The sequence below is a fragment of the Salvia hispanica genome, chromosome 6, assembly GCF_029641045.1.
Source record: "Salvia hispanica isolate PSC_SH4W2 chromosome 6, Shi_PSC_v1, whole genome shotgun sequence".
Lineage (NCBI taxonomy): Eukaryota > Viridiplantae > Streptophyta > Magnoliopsida > Lamiales > Lamiaceae > Salvia > Salvia hispanica.
This window is the reverse complement of record NC_142697.1, coordinates 43,455,453-43,482,348: the sequence shown is the minus strand read 5'-3', so window position 1 is coordinate 43,482,348 and position 26,896 is coordinate 43,455,453. Positions and strand designations below refer to the sequence as shown.

The 26,896-nt window shown below is 33.5% G+C and overlaps 5 protein-coding genes across 10 annotated transcripts; 2 read left to right on the top strand and 3 right to left on the bottom strand.

Moving 5' to 3' along the window:
• The first annotated feature begins 3,005 nt into the window (after positions 1–3,005).
• On the top strand, positions 3,006–3,966 carry LOC125203739 (protein PHLOEM PROTEIN 2-LIKE A9-like). The gene is made up of 3 exons (XM_048102163.2): positions 3,006–3,201; positions 3,291–3,376; positions 3,467–3,966. The coding sequence occupies exons 1-3, from the start codon at positions 3,145–3,147 to the stop codon at positions 3,837–3,839; spliced, it is 516 nt and encodes a 171-aa protein (XP_047958120.1). The 5' UTR covers positions 3,006–3,144; the 3' UTR covers positions 3,840–3,966.
• A 1,352-nt stretch (positions 3,967–5,318) lies between these two features.
• Positions 5,319–6,834, top strand: LOC125205417 (protein PHLOEM PROTEIN 2-LIKE A1-like). The gene is made up of 3 exons (XM_048104330.2): positions 5,319–5,706; positions 5,907–6,025; positions 6,265–6,834. Exons 1-3 carry the CDS (start codon positions 5,476–5,478, stop codon positions 6,632–6,634), a joined length of 720 nt encoding a protein of 239 aa, XP_047960287.1. The 5' UTR covers positions 5,319–5,475; the 3' UTR covers positions 6,635–6,834.
• IMPL1 (myo-inositol monophosphatase like 1) lies at positions 5,750–10,151 on the bottom strand. Its single transcript, XM_048104328.2, has 11 exons — positions 9,794–10,151; positions 9,246–9,313; positions 8,709–8,842; positions 8,371–8,459; positions 8,205–8,262; positions 8,069–8,121; positions 7,839–7,937; positions 7,595–7,708; positions 7,384–7,485; positions 7,085–7,220; positions 5,750–6,122 (listed from the first exon to the last, which is right to left on the bottom strand). Exons 1-10 carry the CDS (start codon positions 10,106–10,108, stop codon positions 7,122–7,124), a joined length of 1,131 nt encoding a protein of 376 aa, XP_047960285.1. The 5' UTR covers positions 10,109–10,151; the 3' UTR covers positions 5,750–6,122; positions 7,085–7,121.
• Positions 10,152–16,889: 6,738 nt separating this feature from the next.
• Positions 16,890–18,337, bottom strand: CYTC6A (Cytochrome c). Of its 2 annotated transcripts, none has more exons than XM_048103665.2 (6): positions 18,140–18,337; positions 17,921–18,068; positions 17,576–17,673; positions 17,468–17,499; positions 17,329–17,392; positions 16,890–17,130 (listed from the first exon to the last, which is right to left on the bottom strand). In XM_048103665.2, the coding sequence occupies exons 1-6, from the start codon at positions 18,185–18,187 to the stop codon at positions 16,990–16,992; spliced, it is 531 nt and encodes a 176-aa protein (XP_047959622.2). In that variant the 5' UTR covers positions 18,188–18,337; the 3' UTR covers positions 16,890–16,989. The 2 variants fall into 2 exon arrangements, with proteins under 2 accessions (XP_047959622.2, XP_047959623.2); XM_048103666.2 differs by having other exon boundaries at positions 17,921–18,059.
• A 131-nt stretch (positions 18,338–18,468) lies between these two features.
• On the bottom strand, positions 18,469–23,657 carry LOC125204896 (protein NARROW LEAF 1-like). 5 transcript variants are annotated; one of them, XM_048103660.2, is made up of 7 exons: positions 23,443–23,656; positions 22,564–22,687; positions 21,233–21,739; positions 20,902–21,045; positions 20,505–20,745; positions 19,627–20,127; positions 18,469–19,233 (listed from the first exon to the last, which is right to left on the bottom strand). In XM_048103660.2, exons 3-7 carry the CDS (start codon positions 21,725–21,727, stop codon positions 18,836–18,838), a joined length of 1,779 nt encoding a protein of 592 aa, XP_047959617.1. In that variant the 5' UTR covers positions 21,728–21,739; positions 22,564–22,687; positions 23,443–23,656; the 3' UTR covers positions 18,469–18,835. The 5 variants fall into 5 exon arrangements, with proteins under 5 accessions (XP_047959617.1, XP_047959621.1, XP_088916827.1 ...); XM_048103664.2 differs by lacking the exon at positions 23,443–23,656 and having other exon boundaries at positions 18,469–18,889; positions 19,031–19,233; positions 22,564–22,837; XM_089060701.1 differs by lacking the exon at positions 23,443–23,656 and adding an exon at positions 21,849–22,096 and having other exon boundaries at positions 22,564–22,834.
• Positions 23,658–26,896: the final 3,239 nt, after the last annotated feature.

The window sequence follows — 26,896 nt, the reverse complement described above, 5'->3', positions numbered from 1 at the left end:
TATTTTGTGAATTATTTTTTTTTTGTATCGGAATATAATTATCGATGTCATATTCATATTTAGTTTATAACTTTTTTCAGTCACAAATTCGTCATTTCAGTGGTATACACATATTTATGAATTTGTACACATGTATTTTATTGAAATTTAGCAAGATTCAAAATAAAAGAAATATTCTTTGAAGGGTGAAAATGACTAAAGGTGATGTTTCTATCCTAAGTGGTACGGAATGGTTTTCTTGAAATGACGAAAGGAATATAACTCTTTTTTGAAGATAACAAAGCATAACAAAACTTTTTTTGCAAGGACAACAAATTAATTATGTGTATATATATTTCAAATGAGAATAAATTGTCATATTTTGATCCATGTAAAGGGAAAGCATGCAGAATCCGATTCCAATAAATAAATTAATAAAAAGGGAGAGACGGTTCTACAGTTTTTGTAGGAGTATTTTGTTTCAGAACAATAACAAAAAAGAAAGAAAATTGGGTTAAACTAATTAAATGTCTCAGATCGAATATAGTGATAAATGTACATGCATAATCAAACTTTTTCAACATTTTACATTGAAATCAAGGGTTGTATTATATACAGTACCAAACTAGTATTAAATGCTAAACACCAAACTAGTATTAAATGCTAAACACCAAACACATCATTATAAAATAAAGCGAAGTTCATTACAACTTTATTTGCAGTTTATTATAGGGAATTCTGAGATTTAAAAACAATGACATCATCATGCTAATTAAGAAATTTAAAGTTCATTATAACTTTGTTATAGTTCATTATAATGAACTTCAGATTTTCATATAATGATGTTGTTCGACGTTTAGGATTTAAGAGTGGTTTGGTATTGATCACACTCCTTGAAATCAATTATTAAATATGAATTAAATTAAAATAAATTACATGCTAATCATTTCATAACAATTTAAGAAAATATTAAAATTTTAAATTAAATATCAACAATTTATAAAAAAAATTATTTTAATTAATTATTATATAATTAATTCAAATCAAGCTCATATCATGTGAAAATTTGTTATAAATTTTCCATGTAACTTTTTTTATATAAATGTTATGTATACATTCATCTTTTATTCTATCTTTTAAATGTGAGACGTAAATAAATACTTCTACTAAAATGTAGTAGTGAAATCTAGTGTGAGTGAGGCACACTTAAATATTATTATGTGAATTTAAACATTATCAAACACAAATAATTTATCTATATTATGAGTTCTAGACAGAAATATAATGCAAATTAGAATCTTACCGGCTTATAACTTCCCAAATGACCTCATTGAGAATCTCTCCAAAATTCTAACTACTGTACATGCCTATTATAGAATCTCTCTAGTTGTAGAATCTTTGAGTTTGAATTTTGCTGTACTACATAATTGTGGTAGCCACTTATTCTCTCTCTTTTATGAGAGTCTCCAATTTAGATCGTTAGTTTTAACGGCACACAAGAGTTGACTTATAAAACATTACAGCAAATTTTTTGACATAAATCTTAAATTCAATTATCATTATTAGGGGCGTTCACTCTTTCATATTTCATTTCTATTAATTTGAGCAAGTTATAAGATGTGAGCCATATTTGGCCACATATATCATATATTCCCTCTTGTTTAGTACTCCGTATGCTAGAATTGACCCAAGAATTGATCCAAATATTATACTATAAAATAAAGACTTTGACTTAATAGAATTATAAATTGATAAATTTATTCCTCCAAGTAGAAATGTGGAAAGGTGAAAAAGTGAAAATGTGAGGCAAATGTGTAAAATTAAGTCCATTTCTTGGTGCACTTTTCAATGCACATACAAATCTTACCGATTTTGCAAGATTCAATTCTTCCTCAATTAGCATGAATAGTGCGGACCCCACCTCAATAGTAAGGCCCCCAACAATTAATTAGTGGAAAATGAACACAAGAATTGATCCAATTCTTTCAAAGTGAACACCCCCTTTGATATATTCTTTATCAAGAAATTAGCACTTTAGGATTGAAAGTATAAATTATCCTTTGGTTAAAAAGAAACTGATGATAGTCCTTGAATAAATTCTAGTCTGTACATATTTCTCTACTAATATTAAATATTTGATAAAAACGAACGTGTACATTGTATCCAAGCTAGTATATATTCCTATTTTTGAAAATATAGCATATGCTTTCGGATACGATTACTTACCCTCGTTGAATGTTGGAATTTAGTGTAGGAATTAATTTAGTAATTCTATTCATGAATGTGTTCCAATTCTCTTTGTTTATTGGTTATTTAGTTAAACTCCAACAACTATTACTCTCCCCCTCCATTTTTCAACGAAGATTACCTCATTCAGTGATATTTTATACATTACGTGAGAATATCGAAATAAAATAAAAATAATGATATTTCTATTTTTTTTAAAATGATAATATTATTCTAACAAACTAAAACTGAAAGAGCATCATTTTTGTTAGGGACAAATGAAGTAAGTTCATTCCATTTGGAGACAAGTAAATTAGTATTACTACCCAAATTAAGCTAGTTTTTATAATAAATAAATCATCCTATGATTCATAATTAATTCATTACTCAAGTAAAAATATGCTCTATGCTTTTCAAAGATAAATACTACTACTACTTTTTTTCTTTTTAAAAAGTATTGCTCCATTCCTCCCCTCAAAATATAGAAAGTAGTGCACTCCATTCTTTACGACTCTATATAAAACCAATTTCTTTTGTTGAAAATTATTACCGAATAACTATATCCTCACGCATGTCAATCTCTCAATATTCCAAAATAGTTTTTTTTCATCTTTTTATTACTTTATTTCCCCTTTAGCCCATTAAAAGCCAAGACAAAGATTCTACTATATTCTAGAAACAGTAAACAATTGTCATAAAAAAAGCGAATATAATTATAAATTATAAAATAAATCCGCCGACGTTAATTCCCCAAAAAAATTAACTACAAAATGAGGTAATATATAATTTTCGAAGCTTCGTCTTCTTACATCGTTTGCTATATAATGAGTATACATCTTGCAACATCATACTAAAACTCATTTCTGTCTTAAACTTTGAATTTCATCTGATTTTGAACTATCTCCACTTTTTCTTCAACAATTTGTTTGGATTTTGAAAATGGCTTCCAACTCAAGCCCACACCATTCAGGAAACTCTTCACTTAAATTCCCCAAGGTAAGCAAAATAACACATTCTTCTCTCTTTATCTCTCTTCATGTAAACATACTTAAATTTATTTTATGTGTGTGTTTTCTATAAATAAGGATGTGAAGACGATGATAATTCCACCTAAGGCTCTCAACATTGTTTGGGGCAACGACAATCGATATTGGACCGTGCCCGAAAAAGAGTGAGTAGCATTTAAATTTATTTCATTTAGTGAATTTCTCTGGTCATAAAATAAATAAATATATAAATATATAATGGTGTGGTTTTGCAGGGGATTGCCTGCGCCTGCAGAATTGCACCAAGTGAGCTGGCTAGAGGTGACAGGAGTCGTGGACGACACGAATCCCAACAAGAACTGTGAGGTAGGGTTTCGCGTCTCGTTGAATCCGGACGCGTTCGGGTGGGGGAAGTATCCGATCTACATGATGATCAAGAAGGGGAGCAAGATCTCATGGACCAAGATCAACATAAACCCTAATCAAAAGGGGGAGTTTGAGATAAAAGGGAGATGGATGAAAGCCGATCAACAAAGCCAAAACAACGTTAGTGAACGAAAGGTCTTCTTCGGGTTGTACGAAGTTTGGAGTGGAAAGTGGAAGGGAGGCCTCAAGATTCACTTTGCATATGTCAAAGAGTTGCCATGAACAAACACACACACACACACACACAAAGAAATAAAGTTTTTTTTGGAACAAATAATGTTTGTTTAACATGATCATGATCTGCAGTGTTCTTCTTGATGCAATAATCGATTTGGTTATTTTCTACTTACCTACTTCTTATGCATGTGATGCAATGGTGAGGAAACATTGCTCTTGTTTACTTGTTAGTATAATATATTGGGTGTTTTTGTATTAAAGTTGTTTGGCAACCAAAGTGCTACGGTGGGATTTGAAATTTTTGCTTGATTTAGTTATAACTTTGAAGGCATATTAGAGTTGACGGCATTGATCGCAATACAAAAAGAGGAAAAACAAATTAATCTAAAAATAGTTATACTATTTGTTGCAAAAAAATATTTATAATTTAATACTACTAGTATATGCTGTACTTATTTTGATTTGGGTGTTTGAGTGAAAAATGAGGAAAGCACTCTCTCATCTTGTCACGTACGGCCATACTTTACATGAAACCCACGCAAGGAATAAAAATGAATTGTCAAAATGATAAGTATTTCAAATTTTGGAAAAAAATTTGGGTTGATATTTAAGATCATTTAAGATTGCGTGGCTACATGTAAAGAGATTCTAAAGTGTCACAGCTAGTAGCTTGTGAATGTGAATCGATTGACTGCCAAAAGTTTGTCCCCCCTTTGTGATCGAGAATCCTTATCTTGATAAGTATCGACTACAAAATAATTTTTCATCTCATTTTTAAGGAATATTTCGTATGATAAAATGGTTCAAGATATCAATTGGAGTATTGGACAACCGCCAATAATAAAAAAAATATTTGGGGGATGTGTAAAAGGGTTTAGATTCAAAATATTGACATGCAAACACGTGTTATACGAAAGATTACGAGTTTGAATATCGCCAAAAGTTTATATATACGTACCGAGTCTATCAAACAAGACTTTGGTTACCAGAAAATCATCTACTACAACATTTCAAGCTTAAAATATCTCGAAAATATAATTTTCAGATGAAATCTCTCGTGAAAGGTGCAAAAGACATGTCAAGGTCACCCCTAAATAGACATGTGCGAGGACATGTCAGCATTGTCCATAAATAGTATTTTTCAAGTATATTTTATAGTAAAAATTAAAATGTTGGATATCCTTTTGCAATTATGCTAAATGACAATATGACTAAATTAAATATTTATCCTTCAGAGAATCTATAAATGAATAAATATATTATCCACATTCAGACAACACCAATGGCATCAAATTCCCAGAAGATGAAAAAAAAAATAACTGAAGCATGGTGTTGATCTGATGTTCATCCACACCACAACACCAGCAGCACATCATCAGAGGATAAGAATATAACGAGCGGCGCGGCGCCCGCAGACAGATCGCCAACCATTTAAATATCTAAAGGTCAAGAATCAGAATATGATGCTGACAAAACATATGAAATGCAGCAAAAGGCACAAAGTTGAGCTACAAATATGCCACTTTTTATAATGTGAACACAGAAAAGAAGTGTTCGATGTAATGTCAGATAGAGGGCATCGATCCTAGCTAGTTAGCATCATTTTTTTTCTATATAAACAGTAATTCTTAGCCAAACCAACAGTAAGCTAGTGTTTGTTCTTGTTCTGTTGTCTACCTTAATGGGTGCCGGGTTATCACAAGATCAGGAGTTGGAGCCAAATGGCGAAGAATCGAGCAAGAATGGGAAACAAAGCAAGAAGGGTGAAGCCAAACAAAATCAGAGTAGCAAACGAGTTTCGTTACCTCATAACAGTGGAGATATTCTGAAGCATGCTGATTCACCAGTTGATATATCCACAACAAACCTGGAAGTGCTTTATACGGGCGTTTTCTTGAACCAGAAGAGGAAGGCAAGTATGCGCCTTTTTCTTTAGTTTTATTAACAGTAAAGTATATGTTCAATTTAAATTTTATTTCAAATAAATTACACTATTATGTAATTTCAGTTTAAATCATATGAGAATAGAAAGAAAGAAGAAAAAGACATCGCTCATACCATGCTACTGCTAGCTTTTTTATTCTTTGTCTTACAGAAACTTTGGTTCTGCAGAAGTACTGGGTTGACAAGCAGTCGAACTGCAACTGCTTCATGATTTTTGCACAAAGTCTTTCGATAACTTGGGCGGAGGACCAAAGATTCTGGCATTGGCCCTTGTTGAAAGAATCAAGGTAAGACTACAAATCTACGATCAACTTTGAAGTATTTGAAAGGTAGAAGACCTTGATCAAATCCTGAAAATTGTTATCGAGGAATGGATGCTTACACCTGCACACAAAATTCTTTTATTTTAGAAATATAATTATAATACAAATCATCAGACATACGCATCTCATATCAAAAAGCAAAAGAAAAAGCTACTTATTAATATTAGAGGAAACTAAGTACTAATATTCATATAATTTTGCAGTGATGAGAATCTTGCAGTTGCTGAACTACTCGATGTTTGCTGGCTAGAGGTGCATGGGAGGTTTGAGGTAGCAAACCTTTCACCAGGACGACTGTACGAAATTGTATTCATTGTGATGCTGAAGGATCCTGCTTACGGATGGGAAGATCCTGTGAATCTGAGACTCACTTTACCCGACGGAACTAGGCAAGAGCGTAAAGAAAATTTGATGGAGAAGCCAAGAGGGAGATGGATAGACATCCCAGCGGGAGAATTCAAAAGCTCCACTGAGAAGACTGGAGAAATGGAGTTCTCTTTATACGAATATGAGGGAGGGAAATGGAAGAGAGGGCTATTAATTAAAGGAGTGAAGATCCACCCAAAAGCTTGAGTTCAGAAACATCGGGCTCTCACTGAACATATAATCTTTACTTCCATATAACAATGATGTATAAGTTTCTGCTTTAGTAGGACCAGTGAAAGAGTGGACTAATAATTGCATATTCTTCAGACTTACATAATCTGAAGGAGCAAATTCTAGTTGTCCTCATTCATGTGTGTTCAAGGAGCAAGATAGGTTGTTTATTTTCAGTTTGTTTGTCTTGTGTTTAAACAAATTTGGCATCTATTACAGCGTTGAACTTAAACCGCTGTATTAAATCTACTACATGAGACCATTTTACAGGCTGAAAATTCCGACAACTAGTTCCAAGATATACCCAAAAGCCAAAACTATAGCTATGACAAAAGAAAAAAATAAGTAGCAGACGAATTTCATGCAAGGTTAGCACATGTAGGTCACACATTAGGAGATCTCCAAAAGAAAGAAACAGAAACTGACCTGATCCCCACAGTAAAAGCCATCAAAGTAGGCCATATCAAAGTTCTGTGTGATAATTGTCAGGCTTGTACCATAACGAAAAATCAATTCCTTTGCCCTTAAGTTTCTGTGTTGCTGGTCCAATGCGCTCAAGAAGCTGCAACAAATCATGTAAAAGGAATTCATCATACAAAACTATCTTCTCAATATGTTTCGGTTATATGCTAATTGTTACTATTACCCAAGCCTAGGTTGATCATAGGATCACAAATTGAAGAAAAAGCAAAATTTGGATATCAGTGTGTAACAGGGTCACCAACCTTAGAATGAAGCACTCCATTGGATACCAAGACAGATCTGTCAAACACGGAAAACTTTTCACCATCCATACAGGAAACTGTTCCCCCAGCCTCCTCAACTATCTACTTCAATTCAGTAAAGAGGAGTAATTTATTACCATACCTATTACACCGATGCAATAGAGCACACTGAGAAATTACCAAGAGATATCAATGAGGGAGAAGAAATTACCAAAACACCAGCGGCCATGTCCCATGGTTTAAGACGATACTCCCAGTAGGCTTCTACAATTCCCAGGGCTACATGAGACATGTCAACTGCTGCTGCACCAAGCCTCCTCACACCCTACATATTGGGATTTGGGAGTCAAAAAGAGATTGTTGGCATAAGTTCAATTCTACACATTATTATAAATATAAAAGAACAAAATTGAGATGTAACTTGTCATGTAGTTGTAGATAGACAAAGTGTTTACCCGACTAACGTCAGTGAATTCCTTGAATAGCTCCATATTGGTTGCCCATGGATCATCATGTTCATATCCGAACCCAGTAACCAAAAGTGATCTCTCAACCTTGTATTAATTAGGGTAACTGGTATAAGAGAATATGCAAAGATGCAATTGCAACGGGATATGATTCAGTTTGGCTGAGAAAAAAATTACTCAGATCAAGCCAGGCATGCCGTTAATAAATGGTAACTCACCGTATCAGTTTGGCTCACATGAATTTTTTCTCCATTGCAGAATGCACCTTTACCTGGAATTTCATAAATACTGAGTTAACCTAAAAATGTACAAATATACTTCAAATTTCATAGAGTAAGAATAAGGATCTTCTACCAGCAGCTGCAGTAAAAGTCCGAGTATTCCAACATTTAGGTCCACCAACAAACTCTACCTGCAGAAAAAGATAACATTGTCAAACTCTGATCATTTCAGGATCCTGTTATACTTGTAAAACTCAAAGTTATCTGTAAATTCAATCATAAAGCATGTACAAAGATACCACAGAGGCAGCAGCTGGCTTTCCTTTGTAAAGTACACCAATAGAAACTGCAAAGCTGGGGTAGCAATGTGCAAAATTTGTGGTGCCATCTGCATTAAAGTTGGAATAAGATCAGAAAGGCAGAAACATAAACCATGGTTCGACTCAAGATTTTACTTTTCAAGTCAAGTTGGATACTGTCAGCCCTAATAAATAAATACTAATGTATTCACCAACTATAATTAAGTATGGTATCATGATGATAATAGCATCTGAAATTCACAATTTCAAGCATGAGAAGGGTGGCCATGCTATAGAGCAGTAGTTACGCCCATGGCATGGGGCATGATGAGGAATACCTAGGGGATCGATACACCAAAGATAATCAGAAGACGAGTCGCCAATGATCCCTCCTTCCTCCCCAAGAATGAGGTGGTCTTGGAAATTCTTCTTTACCACATCCAGAATAGCAGCCTCACTCATTTTGTCTGTGCTGCAGAATATTAGTTCAGTGGGCAAGTTAAAATTATAGCCTAGAAAGAACATTCTAAGATAATGCAAGAATTTTTATCGAACGGATGATTTGAAGCTGATCTTATCTAAACAGATGTGATTCTGTAGATGGAAGGCACATGGTCAGTAGTCAATATTGCAATGAATCCAACCCAAATACTACAATGAACCTTCAGTTACATAATTTCTCTGCAGAGCTACTCTATCCTAACAATGCAACTATAAAAGAGATGTTGGTGACACAACAATCAGCAGCTGGTCTTTCACAGTTATACGCACAATTGCAAATATTCACTCACAAGCTAAAATCATGAAACAGCCTCCTAAACAGGTTCATGCATCCATCAAAGGTATAATAAATTCAGAATGACAACAAGTCTTACTCAGTCACCAGATCAGTCAATCCCTTGTATGTTATATTTCGAGGTTTATTCACTGCATCCATTATCACCTGAAAAAGATTGAAGAAATTTAGAGTATCCACTTATAACATATACTACTAAATAATATCATATTATAACTAAAACACACATGCACATATTACGAAGTTGACGGAAAAGGGAATAATTAAAGAGTATAGAAATAAGCAGCATTCTCGTTGATCTAATTTGATCACCAAAACAACACTTGCATTCCAAATATTAGTCTAGTTATCCCCCAAATCACAAATTATTTTCCAGCAAACATAGTCTAAACAACAATCTCAGAATTATAACTAAACACACACACACACAACATACACATACACGCAATAAACTTGATGGAAAATGGAAAGGGAAAAAACTAGATAATTAAAGCCGGCAATAATCAACGCTCTCAATTAGCATACTAGTTAATCCAATTTTGTCATCAAAACAACACTTCATTACCAATTATTCTCCACCACACACTTGTTACAAATATAAAGAAGAAAAACTTAAATGAATGAAACCTGAGCTCCAGTTTTGGCGGCAATTTCGATCACTTCGAGAAGCCGATCAGAAGAAACCGGACCCGTCGATTCCGCGGCGACTTTGAAATACTGTTTCTCCTCATAAACATCGGATACAACAGCTCTCGTGCTCAGTCTCCTTCTACAGCTGAAAGCAGGGGGCAGTGCTCGAATATGCTTCAGAGGCCGCGGATTTGCGCTCGAGCTCCATGGAGAAGAGAATCCCGGGAGCTTAGCAGGAAGAATTGAAATGGATTTACGAGATAATCGGGTGAGATTGAGCGTGGATGACGAAGCAATTATGCACCGTTCCATACTTGAGAGTAAGGATTTGATTCTGTTTTTTCCCTTCTGTTTATGTTATAGAGAATTATCTGTTTGCATAAGGAAAAGTAGAGAAAATTTGTTGAACGCGACTTTAGTTCGAATTGGATGATACTGTAGGGAATGCGACATTTTTTATTTTTTTATTTTTGACAGAATTTTGAACGCAGGAATTATTTAATGTTTATGGAAGAAAATCACGAGCATTCAACGCTCTATGATTTTTAGTATTGCCTACCAAACCCTTAAAATATTGACAAAATAACTTTTTTCTTATTACTTATTTTTATTTTATTAATCACAATATTCTAATTATGTCTACCAACCACAAACTTATAAGTTGGTATTGTAAATTGAGCTGTTCACCTTCTTCTTCTCTTTTCTATGCTAGAGTTATAATTTGCACTCGTAATAGATAACTTGAAATTCGACTCATTGGATAAACCAGAATGATCTTGCCGATTATGTTTGATTACTTAATTAATCTTTATCAAATATTCCTACGGTCTAATAACGTTTCCTGTTTATCAAATATTCCTACGGTCTAAATTATTATCAGTATTTTCTACGAGAATTGGGATGATAATTTGAAATTAATGACTATAATAAGTAGGAGTACATATTTATAAATTGATATGTTTGGGGACTTAATTGGGCTGAAATTTTGTCCTATGCTGGTCCAGTGGGCCTTCGGTCATATTATCTGTTAGATAAGATGATAATCATGAAAGCCCAATAAAATGTTAAATCTCAAATTGTACTCAGATTTCAAAATTGGACTGATTGATTCCCAATTCCCAAATCATGTAAATCGATTTAAAAATAAAAAAGTAGGCACTTAATTTTTATTAATATTTAAATATTTAACTTAACTAGCTTGCTTATAAGTTAGTATTACTAAAAAGTTGAATTGATTAACAAATTCCAATGAAAAATGATGGAGGCTGCTAGCATGATTTACGTTAGAGAAAATGAGTTAATCATGTCACTAATTTCAGCTGACAAGTCAAAATCTGTCTCTCCTTGGAAAAATCAAACATAAAGTTGATTAAAACATTAAACTATTCAAATCCATGTGCCATGTGGTGGTTATTGATTTGTTACCAAAGACTTATTTCTTGATTTTGTCCACTGACAATCTACTTTAACCACTTTCATTTCTGACTTAGTTTATCAAAAGCCGTGTCACTCATTTCCACTTAAATCTAGTCAATTAGCTGCCACTAATCTCACTAATTAGGGTTTGATTTTTTAATTGAAAATTTATAATTAATCCAATTGTAATGCCAATACTGTCTCTATGTCGGGGCACATGCGTGTTCATGTATGTTGGTATTTACAAAATATTATCTCCATAGCTATGATTATAAGTGACAATTTTATTAATTTTCACTTATAAAGTTTGATGTTAAAGAGTTGATCACACGTACATACACACAAAATTAAGACGGTTTGAATCATCAATTTATTTTTCAAAGAAACGTCTTACTAATTAAACTGCAATAGTGCGATGTCTGATCGACTGACCGACAAACATAATACAAATATATAGATAATTATTGACTCAATAAATATGATAGAAATAGATTGTGTAACGATGCAAGTTCAAATTTTGGGCATGTGCAATTTATGGTAGATGTTGTGTGCTAGCTAGCTGTTCTGCCGTTGTAGCTTAAATGCTGCAAATAATTAATTATTTTGTTTTTTATAGATAGTTATGAGACTGTTTATTATTTAATTATCATTATATGCATTTGAGGGAGTGGCAGAAACCAACTAAAAGACCGTAACAAGCATTTATTTGTAATTATTATACAAATGACCCACAATCAATATATAGTAGTAGTACTTCATTTCATTCGGTCTCAATCACGATGTCCACTTTCCAATTTTAGTTTGTCACACTCAAGATATATTCATTTTCTATATTTGAAAATAAATCACTCTCCTCTCGTTAAAATATTTAACTACATTTTTCTTTCTACTACTCCTCCTAAAATCTCATATTACTAAAAAATTTGAATATTTTGAGTGGAACATAGGGAGTATAATTTATTTGAAAACATATTAATGTAACATTAAGACATACTCCAACCCCAACCCACCCCAATTAATGGTGAGTCTAGATGGGGACATAGGATCGACCGATCCCACCGTGGCTCACAAGTGGCATCACCATCCCAACCCTTTGAGGCTAGCTTTCACTTTTGGTCTATCATCCATTGTTAGTGATGAATCTCCACCAATTTTTTATTTTTTATTTTTCTATAAACCTCTCGTTTCAAAATCCATTCTAATTTTAACTACCTTAATGCTTTTTTAATTTGGTGTTTAAATTGTGTGCATACATTCATCATAGTAATTCATATTGTTACAAAAGGTAAAAACTTGAAGAAGTAATAAGTTAAAGAAAGAAATACACGAGACATGAATATTATAGCATACCCTAATTTAAAAATCATTTCTTCTTTTTTTGGTTACAATTTGAAGATCAAATTTCTTAGTATATACCTATATGTAATTAATTTGACAATTCAAACAAATTGAGGAAATGATAAGATACATAAAAAGACAAGAACATGTATATACCCTAATTTGAAGGCAAACATAAATGAATGCAAGACAACCTATTTAAATTTTCACCATATAAAAACGTTGTAGTAATAACTACACCAGATCTCAACAAATCCAAATTCATGTACATAAATAAACAAGTATATTCCATTAATTTATAAATAAAATTAAATATCATCAAATATACACAACATAACACCCAATAACAAGAAAACGTCACGAATTTATAATATTTTCCTAATTTTTACATTACATTTGAATAAAATATCTGCATGTTTGAGAGCAACATATTACACAAGGGTCCAAATGTGAGACTGTTGGTAGATCAACTGCGAGGCACGGTAAAGTCGTGTTTGGAAAGCCGTATCTCCGGCGGAGTAATTGATGATTCTTGACTTGTTTTTCACAAAAACCAAATGCTCTCAGACAAACACGCCACAGTCAGTCCCTCTCTTTTGAATGAAAAACCTGGATTTATATGCCTTATGTACAGTCTAATCTAATCCTATCATATCATATGCATTTACATTTACAAAAATATCTCAAATATTGCTTTAAATTATCACAAAAACATAAAATTATCCTGTATTCACATTGAAATCAAATGCAATAAAATAAAATAAATTATGAACTCGATAAAATAGATGCATTCACCGTAGATCTTCGCCTTCTTTCCCGATTAAATATACTACAAAAATCAAAACCAGAACTCACCGTAGAGATGGCCAATCCATAGCTAGTGTTGCTGGTGAGTGATTGAAGCTGCTAGAATGACCTGATGCCCTTTTTAAAAAAAAAATTCCAAAAAAAATTGAGCTCTCGGATTAATTAATTAATCCGAGAGCTCGAACGGATTGAAAGGAAAGAAAAATTAATAGGTTTTGAAAAAAAATGGATCAGATCATGCTGGCAGCTTCAGCCTCTCAAAGCAACACACAAATTTGTAGAGAGAGAGAGGGAGAGAGGGGAGATTGTGTGTGTGAAGAGAGAGATAGGAACAGGAGCCATGCATATGAGTATATATATATGAGATTGAAGGGAAAAATTTGGTGAATAAAGTTGAAAAATGTGCAGTGTGTTGAGAGCTTTAATGGCTGTGTTTTTTGTGGCCTTTTCTTACAGCTATTGACATTGATTTGTTGCCTGTCCAAACTGCTTCTAATTTCTAATATGATATCTCATCCTCAACTACTCTCTCTCTTGTCTCAAAGCCTTTGCATAGGACCACTTTCCCATGTTCTCAAGTCTCAACTATTTTACTAAATGAGGTGATTGGTGCATGTATGTTAATTAGGTATGTAATTAGTGCTTTAATTAATTACTCTTAAAATATATTCCCTCCTACCGTAATATAATGCCCCGTTTTGACTTGGTGGTGTAGTGAAAAGAAGTTAGTTAAATGTGAATTTCATTTTTATATATTAATTTTATAGTAGGGTGTAAGTTTAATGATTTAATGGACTACGAGCATGGTCCATTTACCTAAAGTTAGAAAAAATGAGACTTTTAATTGCCAATCTTATCAAAATGACAAAAATGGAACATTAATTATATTGTGAATAAGTATAATCTACTTGAATTTAAAAAAAAAATAGTGTAATGTAGAGGATATAATATAAAAAAAAAGACATGAAATTCTAGTCTTTTGCACACCTATTAATTACACGAATTTGCATCCAAATGAACCTTCATTAAGCATAGTTTATTCTTAATGAAGCAGTGAAAAGCATAAAAGGGGATATCACATTCCTAAACGTCATTTTAATTACAAATATTAAATGTCTCAGAAAGACATTTTAAATAAGAATAAGTAATTAAATAGGAGTATATATTAACTACATGTGAATGAGATATCTCAAATCAAATTAAAGCCAGATTATATCTTTGGGGCTGAAAATATTTAATGACCGTTCTCATATAATTATGCTATATACTATGCTTTATCTCTACATAATTAAGACTCTTTTAGTAGTTTTATTCCTCTCGAGAAACAGTAATTTTGATTCCAATCAACAAAAAGTTATGATACGAAGAGTTGACATAAGAGAAATAATTGAAGCTGTAACTGTTAAATAATTGTGGCTAAAACATAGGTAGGACACAAATTAAAAGTGGGGCTAATTGAAATAACAGATCCAAAATAAGCATTTTATTTAAATAATAAATGTGTATATTATTAAATGGCGCATGCTTGGGTCTGTCACATGGGCTAGCTTTGTCCTTGGCCCAGACAGATTTCATGGTCCTTCCACTGTAACTTCTCCCCTTTTGTTGCCTTTTAAATTCTAAAAATATTTTTTTCCAATATTAGGGAATTTTATGAAATCCATACATCATGTCCTATGATATATTCATCCATTTTATGACAACCCTCTCAGCATATATAGTTACACTGCACATAGATATTTTTTGTGGCAAAGTTGTTTTTTTTTCCTCTTTCTTATATTTCTACATTATTCAATATAAATTAGTGTAGAAGCTATGAATCAATCTGGACCAAAAAGTTGTAACTATTTTGTCTCATTGTAGTTGACGTGTTTCTTTTGGGTACGCAGATTAAGTAACAACTCAACTATAGTATAATATGTATAATACACAAAGCATGGTGAATCTCAACCATATATATGTAGAAAAAGAAATTCATAAAGAGTTGAAGATTCTCATAAAAATAATCCTTATTTTTGCCAAGTCTAGCTATTAAATAGGTGAAGGGTTGAAATGCTTCACATGTTTTAACTTATACACTTTCTTTTCGTTGTCAAAGAGTTTTTAACTTTTTTCTTAAAAAGAAAACGTCAATCTTTGTTTTTATACACATAAATGTAGCATACATGAATCCTTCAAGTTTAATTATTTATTTATTTGGTTAATTGGTTCTACCGAAATACAGTTAATAATCTGTTGATAAGTTTTTCCTTGAATTATATGAAGAGATTTAATTTTTTTTTAGTAAAATCATATATAATCCATCAAATATGTGACACATATTGGTAATATCATCATTGTTTACAAAACGTGTACTTTAGTAAAAGATAATCTCGATAGCGACATATAACATCTCTATTTTTCAACTTTTAATTAATTTAACCGTTCCAAATATAATGATGTTATGTGGCTAATTGGATTCTCATTAAGATATTAAAGAGAAAAGGCATAATTATTCATAAAATCACAAAATTTGGTCAAATTTTAGATTGTATAACGATTTTTACACTTTTAAAACATTTTTTTAATGTAAATAAATTTTAAAAGTTTAAAAAATTCTTAATTATCATATCTGACCAAATTTATTATTTTGTTTTTTTAGTTTTTAGCACTAAATGAAATTTGAAGTCATTCACGCCATTACATTAATACTCCATGTTTTACACGCACTATTTATTTATGGTAAAAATATTTGAAAAGGTTGAATGTAAATAAATAAGAGGTTAGTTAGAGAGGACTATTTATTTAATTTAGGTTAAAGATATTTGAAAAGGTTGAATGTAAATAAGAGGTTAGTTAGAGAGATGGGGAGAACATATGACTTTAGGTTGGTGTTGTTGTTGGTGTCCATGATTGACAAACAATGTCATAAAAGACAAAGCTTGCCCTAACAGAAGAGAGGGACCACATATTCTCTCTCACATTCATAAATATTAGTAATTATAATTGTGTATATATAGTGAGAGGGATAATTTGTATTTTAATATATCATGCTTGATTAATGGATAGGATGATAGGAGTCACATGGTTTTGCCGTCTAATTTTGCTTAAAAAGCCTTGAAATTTTCATGTGATTAATGTTCGTCCGTTGCGGTTGTTGTCGATTAAGCCGGGCCCCTCTTAATTTTTTTTTTTAATTTAATATTTTCATTATATCTCCTCATTATAATGTGGTGCCAATTTGTGAAATATTTAACATTATATTAATTTTTGCTAATTTAGTGCTAGAACAATCTATTTTGTAAGTTAGTCTCACTTATTTTTAATTTGTGGGCCATCAATCGTAGTCATAATCAATTTTTTTTCTCTTAATCCAAAATGGAGAGAATAATATGTGCAAGCGGCAACCGTCCAAGATCTTGTGTCTTTTATCAAATGTATAAATCAATTGAATTTCGTTAGGTTAGTTATCATTATAAATTTTTCAAATACAATTTACGCATACCCCACAATAAGGTAGTGAGTACTATTTTCATAGTGATTCAAACCTCCATTTTTTTAGCATAAGAAAATGAAAATTTTATTGACATAAAATATTGAAAATATAGCAAAAAGTAGCGTATTAATTACAATAGGAAACGAATTAAAAGCCACTAATCTCCTTGATTTTGTATGTTGGGCCAACCTTGATCTGCCTGAGACTTCACAAAATGGGACAATAATTTAATCTCATCTTCACTCAATCGAGGCCCAAATGTGCACTGACCTCTAGGTGTGCAATTCTGTCCAAACCCCTACACCACAGGCAACGCAATCGTCAAGTTTGAATATCGAAAACCCCAGGGACGGGTTGATCTAGTTGGTCGAGCGACGAATATCATGACTAGAAGGTCATGTGCTCAACCCCGAAAACGGGGAGACTTAAGAGGGTGTTTAGCTGAGCTTATATACGCTTTAGCCAAACACCCTCGTAGATTCATTATTAAACTTACCGGCATTCTTCCTTTCCCATAATATGTAACTCGATAGATTTCCTCTTCCGTGTCAACTCCATTTCTACATAACACACACAGCACACAACTCAGCTAGAGAGAGAGGCCACCAAAGAATGCTGTTTGTTTGTTTGTTTACCTTTTAAGATCGTCCAAGAAGAGCGTCGCGCCCTGAAAAATATTCAAATTAGTCGAAAGACACTAAGGTTTAAAAGATTGAGAGCCTTTTTGCTGCAGCTGAACTCACAGGCTGTATTATGTTTCCTCCGGCATCGTGGCATCCGATACAAGACCGACGGAACAAGGTGGCGCCTTTATGCACATCTAGTGTCTCCCCTAATGACACTGCACATTTGTGCCCAAAAAAGATAACAGAATGGCAACGTCACTAGACGAAGATCAACAGTCATTTTTCTCCAGTTTCTCATATGTTTATGGAAATATGCATCTTATCAAATTATTCACAGCTTCATCTAGATTCTCCAATAGTAGATGTGATTTACAGCTATAAAGCTATTATTACAAAGCAGATTATATGCAACTTTGGAGAGATTAAGGATAAGGTTTGCTACATTTTTTTTCTTTTTCTTACCAGGAGGATTGGAGATGGGAGATAAGGCTACAACTGCAGCCACAAGATGTGGGGCCAAGAATCTCAACAGCTTTACCTTATCTGGCTTGTGCAAGTTGCCATTTGCTTCATGCTCCCCAAAAATCTTGAAGTTATTCCGCTGCAAAACCTCAAAATTTTCTCCAAATTTCTTAGCACATTTTCAACACATTCAAGAAAGCGATGTATAGAATTAGGTACCTGTTTAGAGAGAGAGGCAGCTGTGGGTACCACTGATGCTAGTTGCATTTTGCTCCTGTCTCTCTGCCCTTCTGTGGCATAGCATTAATACTAAGATATGAGAACTTGTGACATGCTCACTTTATGTCCTGCTACAATAAAAAGAATCGTGAGATCTTATTCGGGTTGGGCTTTGATCCGGGCCCGACCCTTAATGAGGCCACAGGCCTTTTTGCCCTCCAACATCAACTAGAGGAGATTCTTGATTTCAGAATGATGTTGCATAATGTGTCAAGTGTTATGACACTGCTGTTTAATGTTAGGAAAGAAAATTGAGCTAGCACAACACAAGAACAAGATTTAGTAGATTATTGCTTCCTCATATACACTCTGCGGAATACCGCTTTACATAATTTCATCTCCGTACAAAGGGCTTCAGGTGCAACAATACAAACATAACTATTACAAGTAATATCTACCATTAGCCTCTCACATTTATATAACTCGCATAAATATCAATAGCTTCAACCTTTTCACAAAAAATAGGGGTGAAAAATAGTGAGAATTCCCAGTGCAAGACTCGGTTCCACCTGCCAACTGGATACTACAAATGTAATGTACCTCTCATCTGAGGATCAGAGTGTTGAGGGAAGTGGTTTATACTTCTCTGACTAATAAGACAAGGAAAGTCTAGAGGCGGTCGTGCTTTGTAGAAAATCAACAGGTTGGAGAGTCGGATTGCTTTCTTCTCTTAGTTGCACGTTCGCCTAACTGTAAAGAAACAGCCAGATCTTCAGGTTCATCTCTTAACCGTGATAGGCTTTTCAAGTCTGTCATTTCCCCTTGTTCGGTGTTCAAAAGAGATTTGCAAGAAAAATAAGGGATGAACTGGTGCTCTACACTGGGACCCACCTCAAAGCCACATTCAATGTGAAACTCGTTACCAATTGTTGGAGGCGCTAAGCCCTGATGAGAACCATCATTGTCCAAAACATGCAGAATCCTTGGAGGAAGTAGCTCAGAGTTATCTTCATGCTTTGTGTTGGTCCTCTCAAGGGTTCCAACGATTGAGTCAGCTCTTGCTGCTGTTGCATTGCAATGTTCTAGCAGCGCAGCTATTTGGTAATTTCAATAAAGAAAAAAATGCAGTCAGGAGATGAAGTTTTAGGGGAAACTATAGACATTCTGTTGAATAAAATATGATATCTCCCTTAATATCAGACGGTACAAGAATATAACAATATAACTAGTTAAAACCTTTATACCATTATGAGGACTCGGACTATATTGATCATACATAATCTTTATTCGTGTTCCCTTCCATTTTTTATTTGAGATGTATTTTCTATATCGAACTTATTGGTGATGCTAAGAGAAATAACAGTTTAGATATTTCTTTAGGCATATTTGACCATGCAGTTCCAAGAAATCAACTAAAGGTAACAAATGGACCAGAAATCTGATTGAAGTGCTAAGTTTATAGTGGTTGGAAGCTTGGAAACACAAACCTTGAAGCCCTTCTGCAGAAGTGACAAGATCAAGTTCGAGGGTATCAAGAAGACGCCCTAAATCAACTCCACTGGTCCAGTTTTCTGGGGGCTGCCCAATTTTCAATTTCAACCGACCTCGATTAGCTGTCCCGCCCCAAATAATACCGACAGGCTGGGGTTTCTCACCATTTTGATTTGTCAATAGGATAAGGCTCCCACTATCACCTTCAAGGTCAAAAGTCTGTTGATTCTCTCCGACAACAAGAAAATCGGTAAAGAAACATACCCCTTTCTCATCATTGTATTCCAGAGAATAGGCCATTATTGTTCCAGTTGTTAATCCGGAGCTCCTTCCCACTTTTACAACTTGCCTTCCGACGAGACTGCCAATAGGAGCCTGTATGTCTATTTCATGAACATCGCCAATTTCACCAACACCCTTCACTGCTGTGGTCACATTGGCCATGTTAAATTCTTCAGCAAAAGGAATGAAGGCGCCATCAGCACGAACAAATGTCTCTGCATGACAAAAGCATTGTAATTATTATGTTGAAGAGTGCCAGATTGACACAATCAAGAAACAGGAAGACATTTCCAATGCACGCAGATAAGAACTATTAACAGGTATCAAAAGAACATTATATCAAGGAAACAAGAGTAACATAGCCTCATAATTAAGCTATTCTGAGTGTTACAAACAAACAGATATTTTATCAATAATTCCATTATAATCTTCGCTTCTATTGCCTTCGGTTAACATAATATCTTTATCTTCAGAGAGAGCTTCATCATTTCTAACCTCTAATTTCTTAGGGATCATATAAACATCTGACATTTTAAGGTATCATGTAACAGGATTTCTGACAGCAACTATCTAAGATCTTGGGGTAAGTTACCTGGGTTAGTTCCAGCAAAAATGCCATACCAAAGATCATCATTGACAAATGATGTAGCCCTTTCAACAGCACCCAAATATACCCCTGGTCCAAGACTAGGGGGCAATGGATGAAACATCTTCTGACTTGGGAAGTCAAGATCAACTGCAACATGCCGATTAGTTAAGAAACCAACTTGCTTTTTTCCTGTCCTGCTTTTGACAATGGCACCCAACGTTCCATAAGTTCCCTGGCTAGCAACCTCAAACATGCAGGCAAGTTATTGAATACTTACCCCACAAGAATATACTTCAAACAACTTCAAGTAAACATCTCTAGTAAACTTTTTAGCTAGATGGACTCAACATAATATAGCAAGGGATTGTATTCACTCTAAGAAACAAAGTATGATTATTACCTGGGAACCTGATCCAATGCATGGATCACTTCCACCACAGGCATCTACAAGTTCCGTGTAGAGTTGTTCTGTAGGGGTGGCTGCAGGTGCTCCATAGTAACAGAATTCAACAACATCAACTTCACACCAAACACCTCCAGGTCCCTGCAAAATATATGAAAAATAAATCAAAATGCAAGGATGGACACTAACTAACAATATCACTCCATGAATAAAATCCGAGAATCTATTGCAAATTCAGTATACATCTTGTGCTTGTTTGGATAAAGCAGCTTCTGAAAAGGTCGAAAGAATCGTATAAATTAAAGAAATAAGCACCAGCAATAAGAACCTCAAGAGCATGAGGCAGGCAGTAGGCAGGGCGTAGCCAATTCCTGTGAACTTTCCTAGCGACAAAGACAAGTATAGCTGGTATATCTGTCAACAAGCCCTTCCTAATCCTAAAACCAACTGCAGTGCCCATACTAACGCGCCGCAAAATCTTGCTATGGAATGCCCTGATGGTCATCAGTTCAAGCAAAGTAGTAGCTTGCAACCCTTTCGGAGAACCAAAGTGTTCAGGTAATGCCCCTTTCTGAAGATTCCCAAAGTAATGTTCCCTATCTTCTGCACAAGGTGCTATCCTGCAAGCAGGCCATGAAAAATAAGCAGCACTACTCTCGGAGATCTGGCCACCTGATGCAAAGGCTTGTGATGGCAGTGGACTTGATCCAATTAGATTAAGATTGTTGCAGTAATTCCTCTCCAAACCAACTTCTGATTCATCAGACTGAAAAGATCCGGAGTTATGGGCTCTTAACTCCATTTTAGCCGTATTCATATCCATGAGTCAGCTTCACTACAAGTAACAAAATTACGTCATACAGCAGCGTATAAACAGTTTCCAAATCATATTAAACCAATAAAACTAATTCAGGAAGTCAGATAAGAAAACTGAAGGTATTTACATTCTCCAATGAGTCAATGACAGGTTTAGCAGCCAGCATTCAAGAAAGGGGCTATGGACATAATGTTTTGCTGGAAGTTGGAAGATAACCAAGAAATAAAGCAACTTTTCAATATTAGAGCTTGGGTTTTAGGAATGTCCCTGAAATGAATCATGTTGTAACACGGTAAGGGAGTTTCCAACTCCCATCTGTGTTAGATATCTTCATGATACTGTTATAAGTCGAGCAATCAAACAGGATCCCTGAAACTATCTTCCAATATAAGCAAGATAATATTGCTGGCTATTTCAGAAAGTAATTTTACAACTAGCGTGACAAGTACCAGTTACAAGAATTAATTAATCATTACAGTAGAGAAAATTAATTCAATTAACCTTCAATATCAAGAGAAGTTAAACTAACCAGCGGAAAAGATTGTTCTGGTTTCAGCTAGCAACAGAGATACTATGTACTATTTTTAGAAAAATAAAAACATATTGAAAGGTTCAAGAAATGGAGAGATGAGTCCTAAGTCCATCGAGGTAAATATCCACAGAGTGAACATAAGCTATCCATGTGGAACACTCAGACCTCTGAAGCAAGAGTCGAAAATCCCATAATCTAAAGAAGAGCGAAGCAGGAAGTACAGAAAACTAAAAATTAAATCTTAACTGGAACTTCAAACGATAGTGAACAGCCCAGAAGATTTTGATACGCTAAAAACAAATATACTCACCAACAACCACCTTCAATTTATTGGAGTGAAATCTCAATCAGCAAGTGCACGGACCATTCCACTATGAATTCATACAGAGAAGCTAACTGAATTTATTTGTGTGAAAGTCCACTCTTCCAGTGTGCTAGATAGAGTGAGAGAGAGAGGAAGGGTGTTAAAAGGGTGAAGCCATATTTGGAAAGAAAAACTGTTATTAGAAATAATATTGGCGATTCAATATTATACTATAGAAAATAACTACTCAGTAAACCGATGGCTGGTAGGTAGTAATTCCCAGTATTTGTAACACTATACAAATAGTTTATTGGTCTTTTTAAAACCCCCCCTTTTTAACCTCAGCCCTTTCCCTATTTTGCTGTCCCTATCACTGAATAGTCCCCTTTTGGCCCCTTATCATTTGAGTGATCAAATTATTGATGAAGCAATAGAAGATTTCAATGGCTGAAAAGGAAGGCGAGGCTAAAAAGTTAACAATTTTTTCAATTGGATTCCATTGAAATTATAGGTTTTTGGTGGGGATTATGGGCCCATACATATTTGCTCCCCAAAAGTTGCACATTTTGCTCCTCAAATAATTCATTCCCCACATTTCCCATTTCCCCTCCAGCAACTTCTCCCTGATAATTTTACCATAACCAGGCGCATCTGCAACATTTCCGATCCTCGAATAATTTATGAATTTCATTCAATTTATCAACAGCATTCGAAATTCATTAAATATAAACGAAATCAAAAGCAAATTCTGAGTCATCTGCGCAAGCTAGGTTTTATTAAACCTGATGGAAAACCTAATTCGAATAATTCAGGTACAGATTATGAATGTGGACTACTGGTAACGCAATTTTGGTCCATAAAAAAGTAGAAATGTGGCAAAAGCACCTTATCTGTGGAGTGACGTTGAGCATTCCCCCTCCATTGACGATGCGCCTAAGCTCATAATTGGTTGTAGGGCTAACTCCACGGCCAGCACACGCGGCTAGACGACAAGCTCCAAAACGACCCCTACCTCGACCTCTTTTTCGCGCGATTTCGTCATTTTCGTGGAAGGAGAGAGGAGAGAGAGGAAGAGGGGAGACAAGGTGGACTGCTGTCCTTATCTTTTCATTATCTTCTCGCTTTTGTGTAAATCGTTTCTGCTCGATTTGTCAATTATCATATCATCATCGCTTTGACAATTATTTCATTATTTCTCCAATTTCATTTCTTTTTTTGGTGGGAGTATAATATTATATCAAACGGCATTATGTATTAATATTGAAAACATAAAACAAGAGGAAATAAAATAGTGATAATTATTAATTTATTTTATAAATGTATCATTTTTAATTGATGTAATAAAAGAAAAATATATCATTTTGAATGGAACAGAAATGATCAATATTTTATACAGCATGGTCGATGATAAAAAAAAAAATGAGTTAAGTATAGTTTATTTATGTACTCTTTACATCTTATAGTTGTTCAAATGTTTTTTTAAAATTCATAAATTAAGGAATAAGTATTTATTGAGTCAAAGTGAAAAATAAATAAAATATAAAAAATACAGTAACTAAGCTAAATAAAAATGAAATAGATAGAATAAAATAGGAAGCAAAAATGTAATACTATATGTACTCTATCTGTCCCACTAGAAATGAAACGTTTTTCTCTTTAGGTTGTCCCATTAAAAATGAAACGTTTCTTAAAATAGAAATGACTTTATCTCTATTTTTCCCTTTTTTTTATTTTATTCTCTTTTCTTTAACTCACAAAACAACACTACATAAAATTTTGTGCCGAAATGCAGATGTTTCATATTTATTGGGACGGAGGCAATATTAATTAATATGATAAAAGGTTAACTACTCCAATAAAACGAATATGATTATGAATAGACTATAATGGAATCAATCACTATTTATATGTTGGCCGTTTCTTAAAATAAATTAATTTGGTGGTTTCGTGTGGGATCAAATCATGTGAAAAGGGGAATATTTCTAATTTAAGGTTGTGACAGCTGTCGTTTTAGGTGGTTATGCTTTCTCCACGATTACAGAAATGATTGGGAGGAAGAAATGAATAAAGAAAAATGTGGAGTAATACTTTTTCCTTTTACAAAAGATGTCACCTTTGTTGGATAACACGATATTTTGGAAGATTTTGTTTTATGAGTTTAATAGCGAGAAAAATATAATATTTATAATAATACGAGAGAGATTTTTTTTAAAATAAAAATGTAAATTTTGGTAGAATAAGCTAAAAAGCAAATTGTGACATCATTTATAACACATAGGGAAAATAGTTAGGCGGAAATATTCTAGATAGCTTTCGGTCAATTTTTATAACCATTTTTTTTTAATATTTGGTGACAAGTTTATTCCTATTACAATTTTTTAGATATTCCACAATTTGGGGATTCTATTTCATTTGTACACTGTATAATTAGGTAATTAGTCCTTAAGATCTAAAAACGATCACATATTACGTATGATGATGTTGACTAATTTGTACTCAGGTGGAAATGACAACTAATTATTTAGTAGTACTAGCAATTTTTTTAATAATCGTTATCTTTTAGTCCTACTAAATTGTGCGCCATTTTATAATGGAGTAGTATATTGAGAAGATACTAACAAAAATATTATTCATTCCATACAAATATAAAATAATATAATCCATTATCTATGTGTTCACTAAAATGATAAAGTGGCTATATAATTTTTAGACCGTAGTCTAGATTGTCATTTACTATTACTCTAAAACAAATGACTACTAAATTTTAATAGCAAGTCATCAATCTCTTTATAGAGATTAGAGACTATCGATAGTTATTAGGCTAAGGTACAACAATTTTAGTATGGTTTGAATATTATTTACAAATTGTAAATTGGACCGTTTAAAATTGCAAATGGTAGTTCTGATTTGATAACGGAATTCGAACCAACACACTATCTAAAATGATCCGATTTTAGTTTAAAATTTTTGAAATCATTGCCAATACTCCCTCCGTCCCATGTTATTCGCACTGTTGCTTTTCAACTCGTCACAAATTCCTTACACTATTTATAGTTTAAGTTAGAATTAATGCATTTAATTAATATTAGATTAAATTAAGAGGTCCTTTATTTAGTGATGTCCCATTACACTTAAAATTCTAATTTAATTATACTAACAAATCAATCCCAAATTTACAGCCTAAAATAAAAAGTGCGAGTAATATAGGACGGAGAGGGTACTTGATAGAGCGCAAGCAATCGATAACATATGTAGTTTTAGGGTGGAAAAACTTTATAATAGGATAAGCATATCAAGAGAATGGTGTCTATTAACCGTTGGCAAAATGTCTAGTCAATTTATATACTTTTTCCGTCCCAAGATAAGTGAGCACAAACTTTTCAGCATGGGATTTAAGGAAATGAGATTTTGTTAGTAAAGTGAAAATTGAATAAAGTAAGAAAGTTAATAAAGTAGAGAAAAAAAGTAAAAGAGAGAATACCAAAAAAGAAAATGACTCACTTATCTTCGGACATCCCAAAAAAGAACGTGAGTCGCTATCTGAGGACGGAGGGAGTATATATACTCCTTCCATCCCAGATAATTTGGGACACTTTGACCCGGCACGGATTTTAAGAAATCTAATGGAAAGTGAGTTGAAAAAGTTGGTGGGATGTGGATCCTACTTTTAAAGTATTAGTTTTATAATAAAATGTGAGTATGAATGAGTTAATGGAATATGAGGTCCACTACCAAAAAATGGTAAAAGTGAAATGAGACAAATTATGCGGGACAGCCCGAAATAAAATAATAGGTCGAATTATCTGGAATGGGGGGAGTAATAATCATATACTCTATCAATCAATTATAGGCCTTCTTGAAAAAATCTATGGTATGTGGCCCTATTTTTCCCCTTTTCTGCAATTTAATTATTTGTGGGCCCTGTACGGATTGGCCCACTCGATAAGATTAGGCCCACGGCCCACATCTCACTGTAGAAAATGGTCGGGTTATTGGGCCATGATTATTTTCGGCTATTTATTATATTAATTTGCCTCCAATAAAATAACAACAAAATCCACAAAATCCGGAAATTTGCATGTGGTTTAATTATATTTGTCGTTTTAAAAATATACATATATTTAAAACTCGTGTAAATTCATCCCCTCTATAATCATTATTATTATTATTATTATATTTATTATTATTATTAAACTCATGTACATTCATTCCCTCAGTAGATTAAGATACAAAATTCTATCCATTTTCAGGGATAAAATCCAATACCAATAAAATACTAACTTATATTTTCTCAATTCTCCAATTAAATTTGGATTCCATAGATTTATATCGTCGAAAC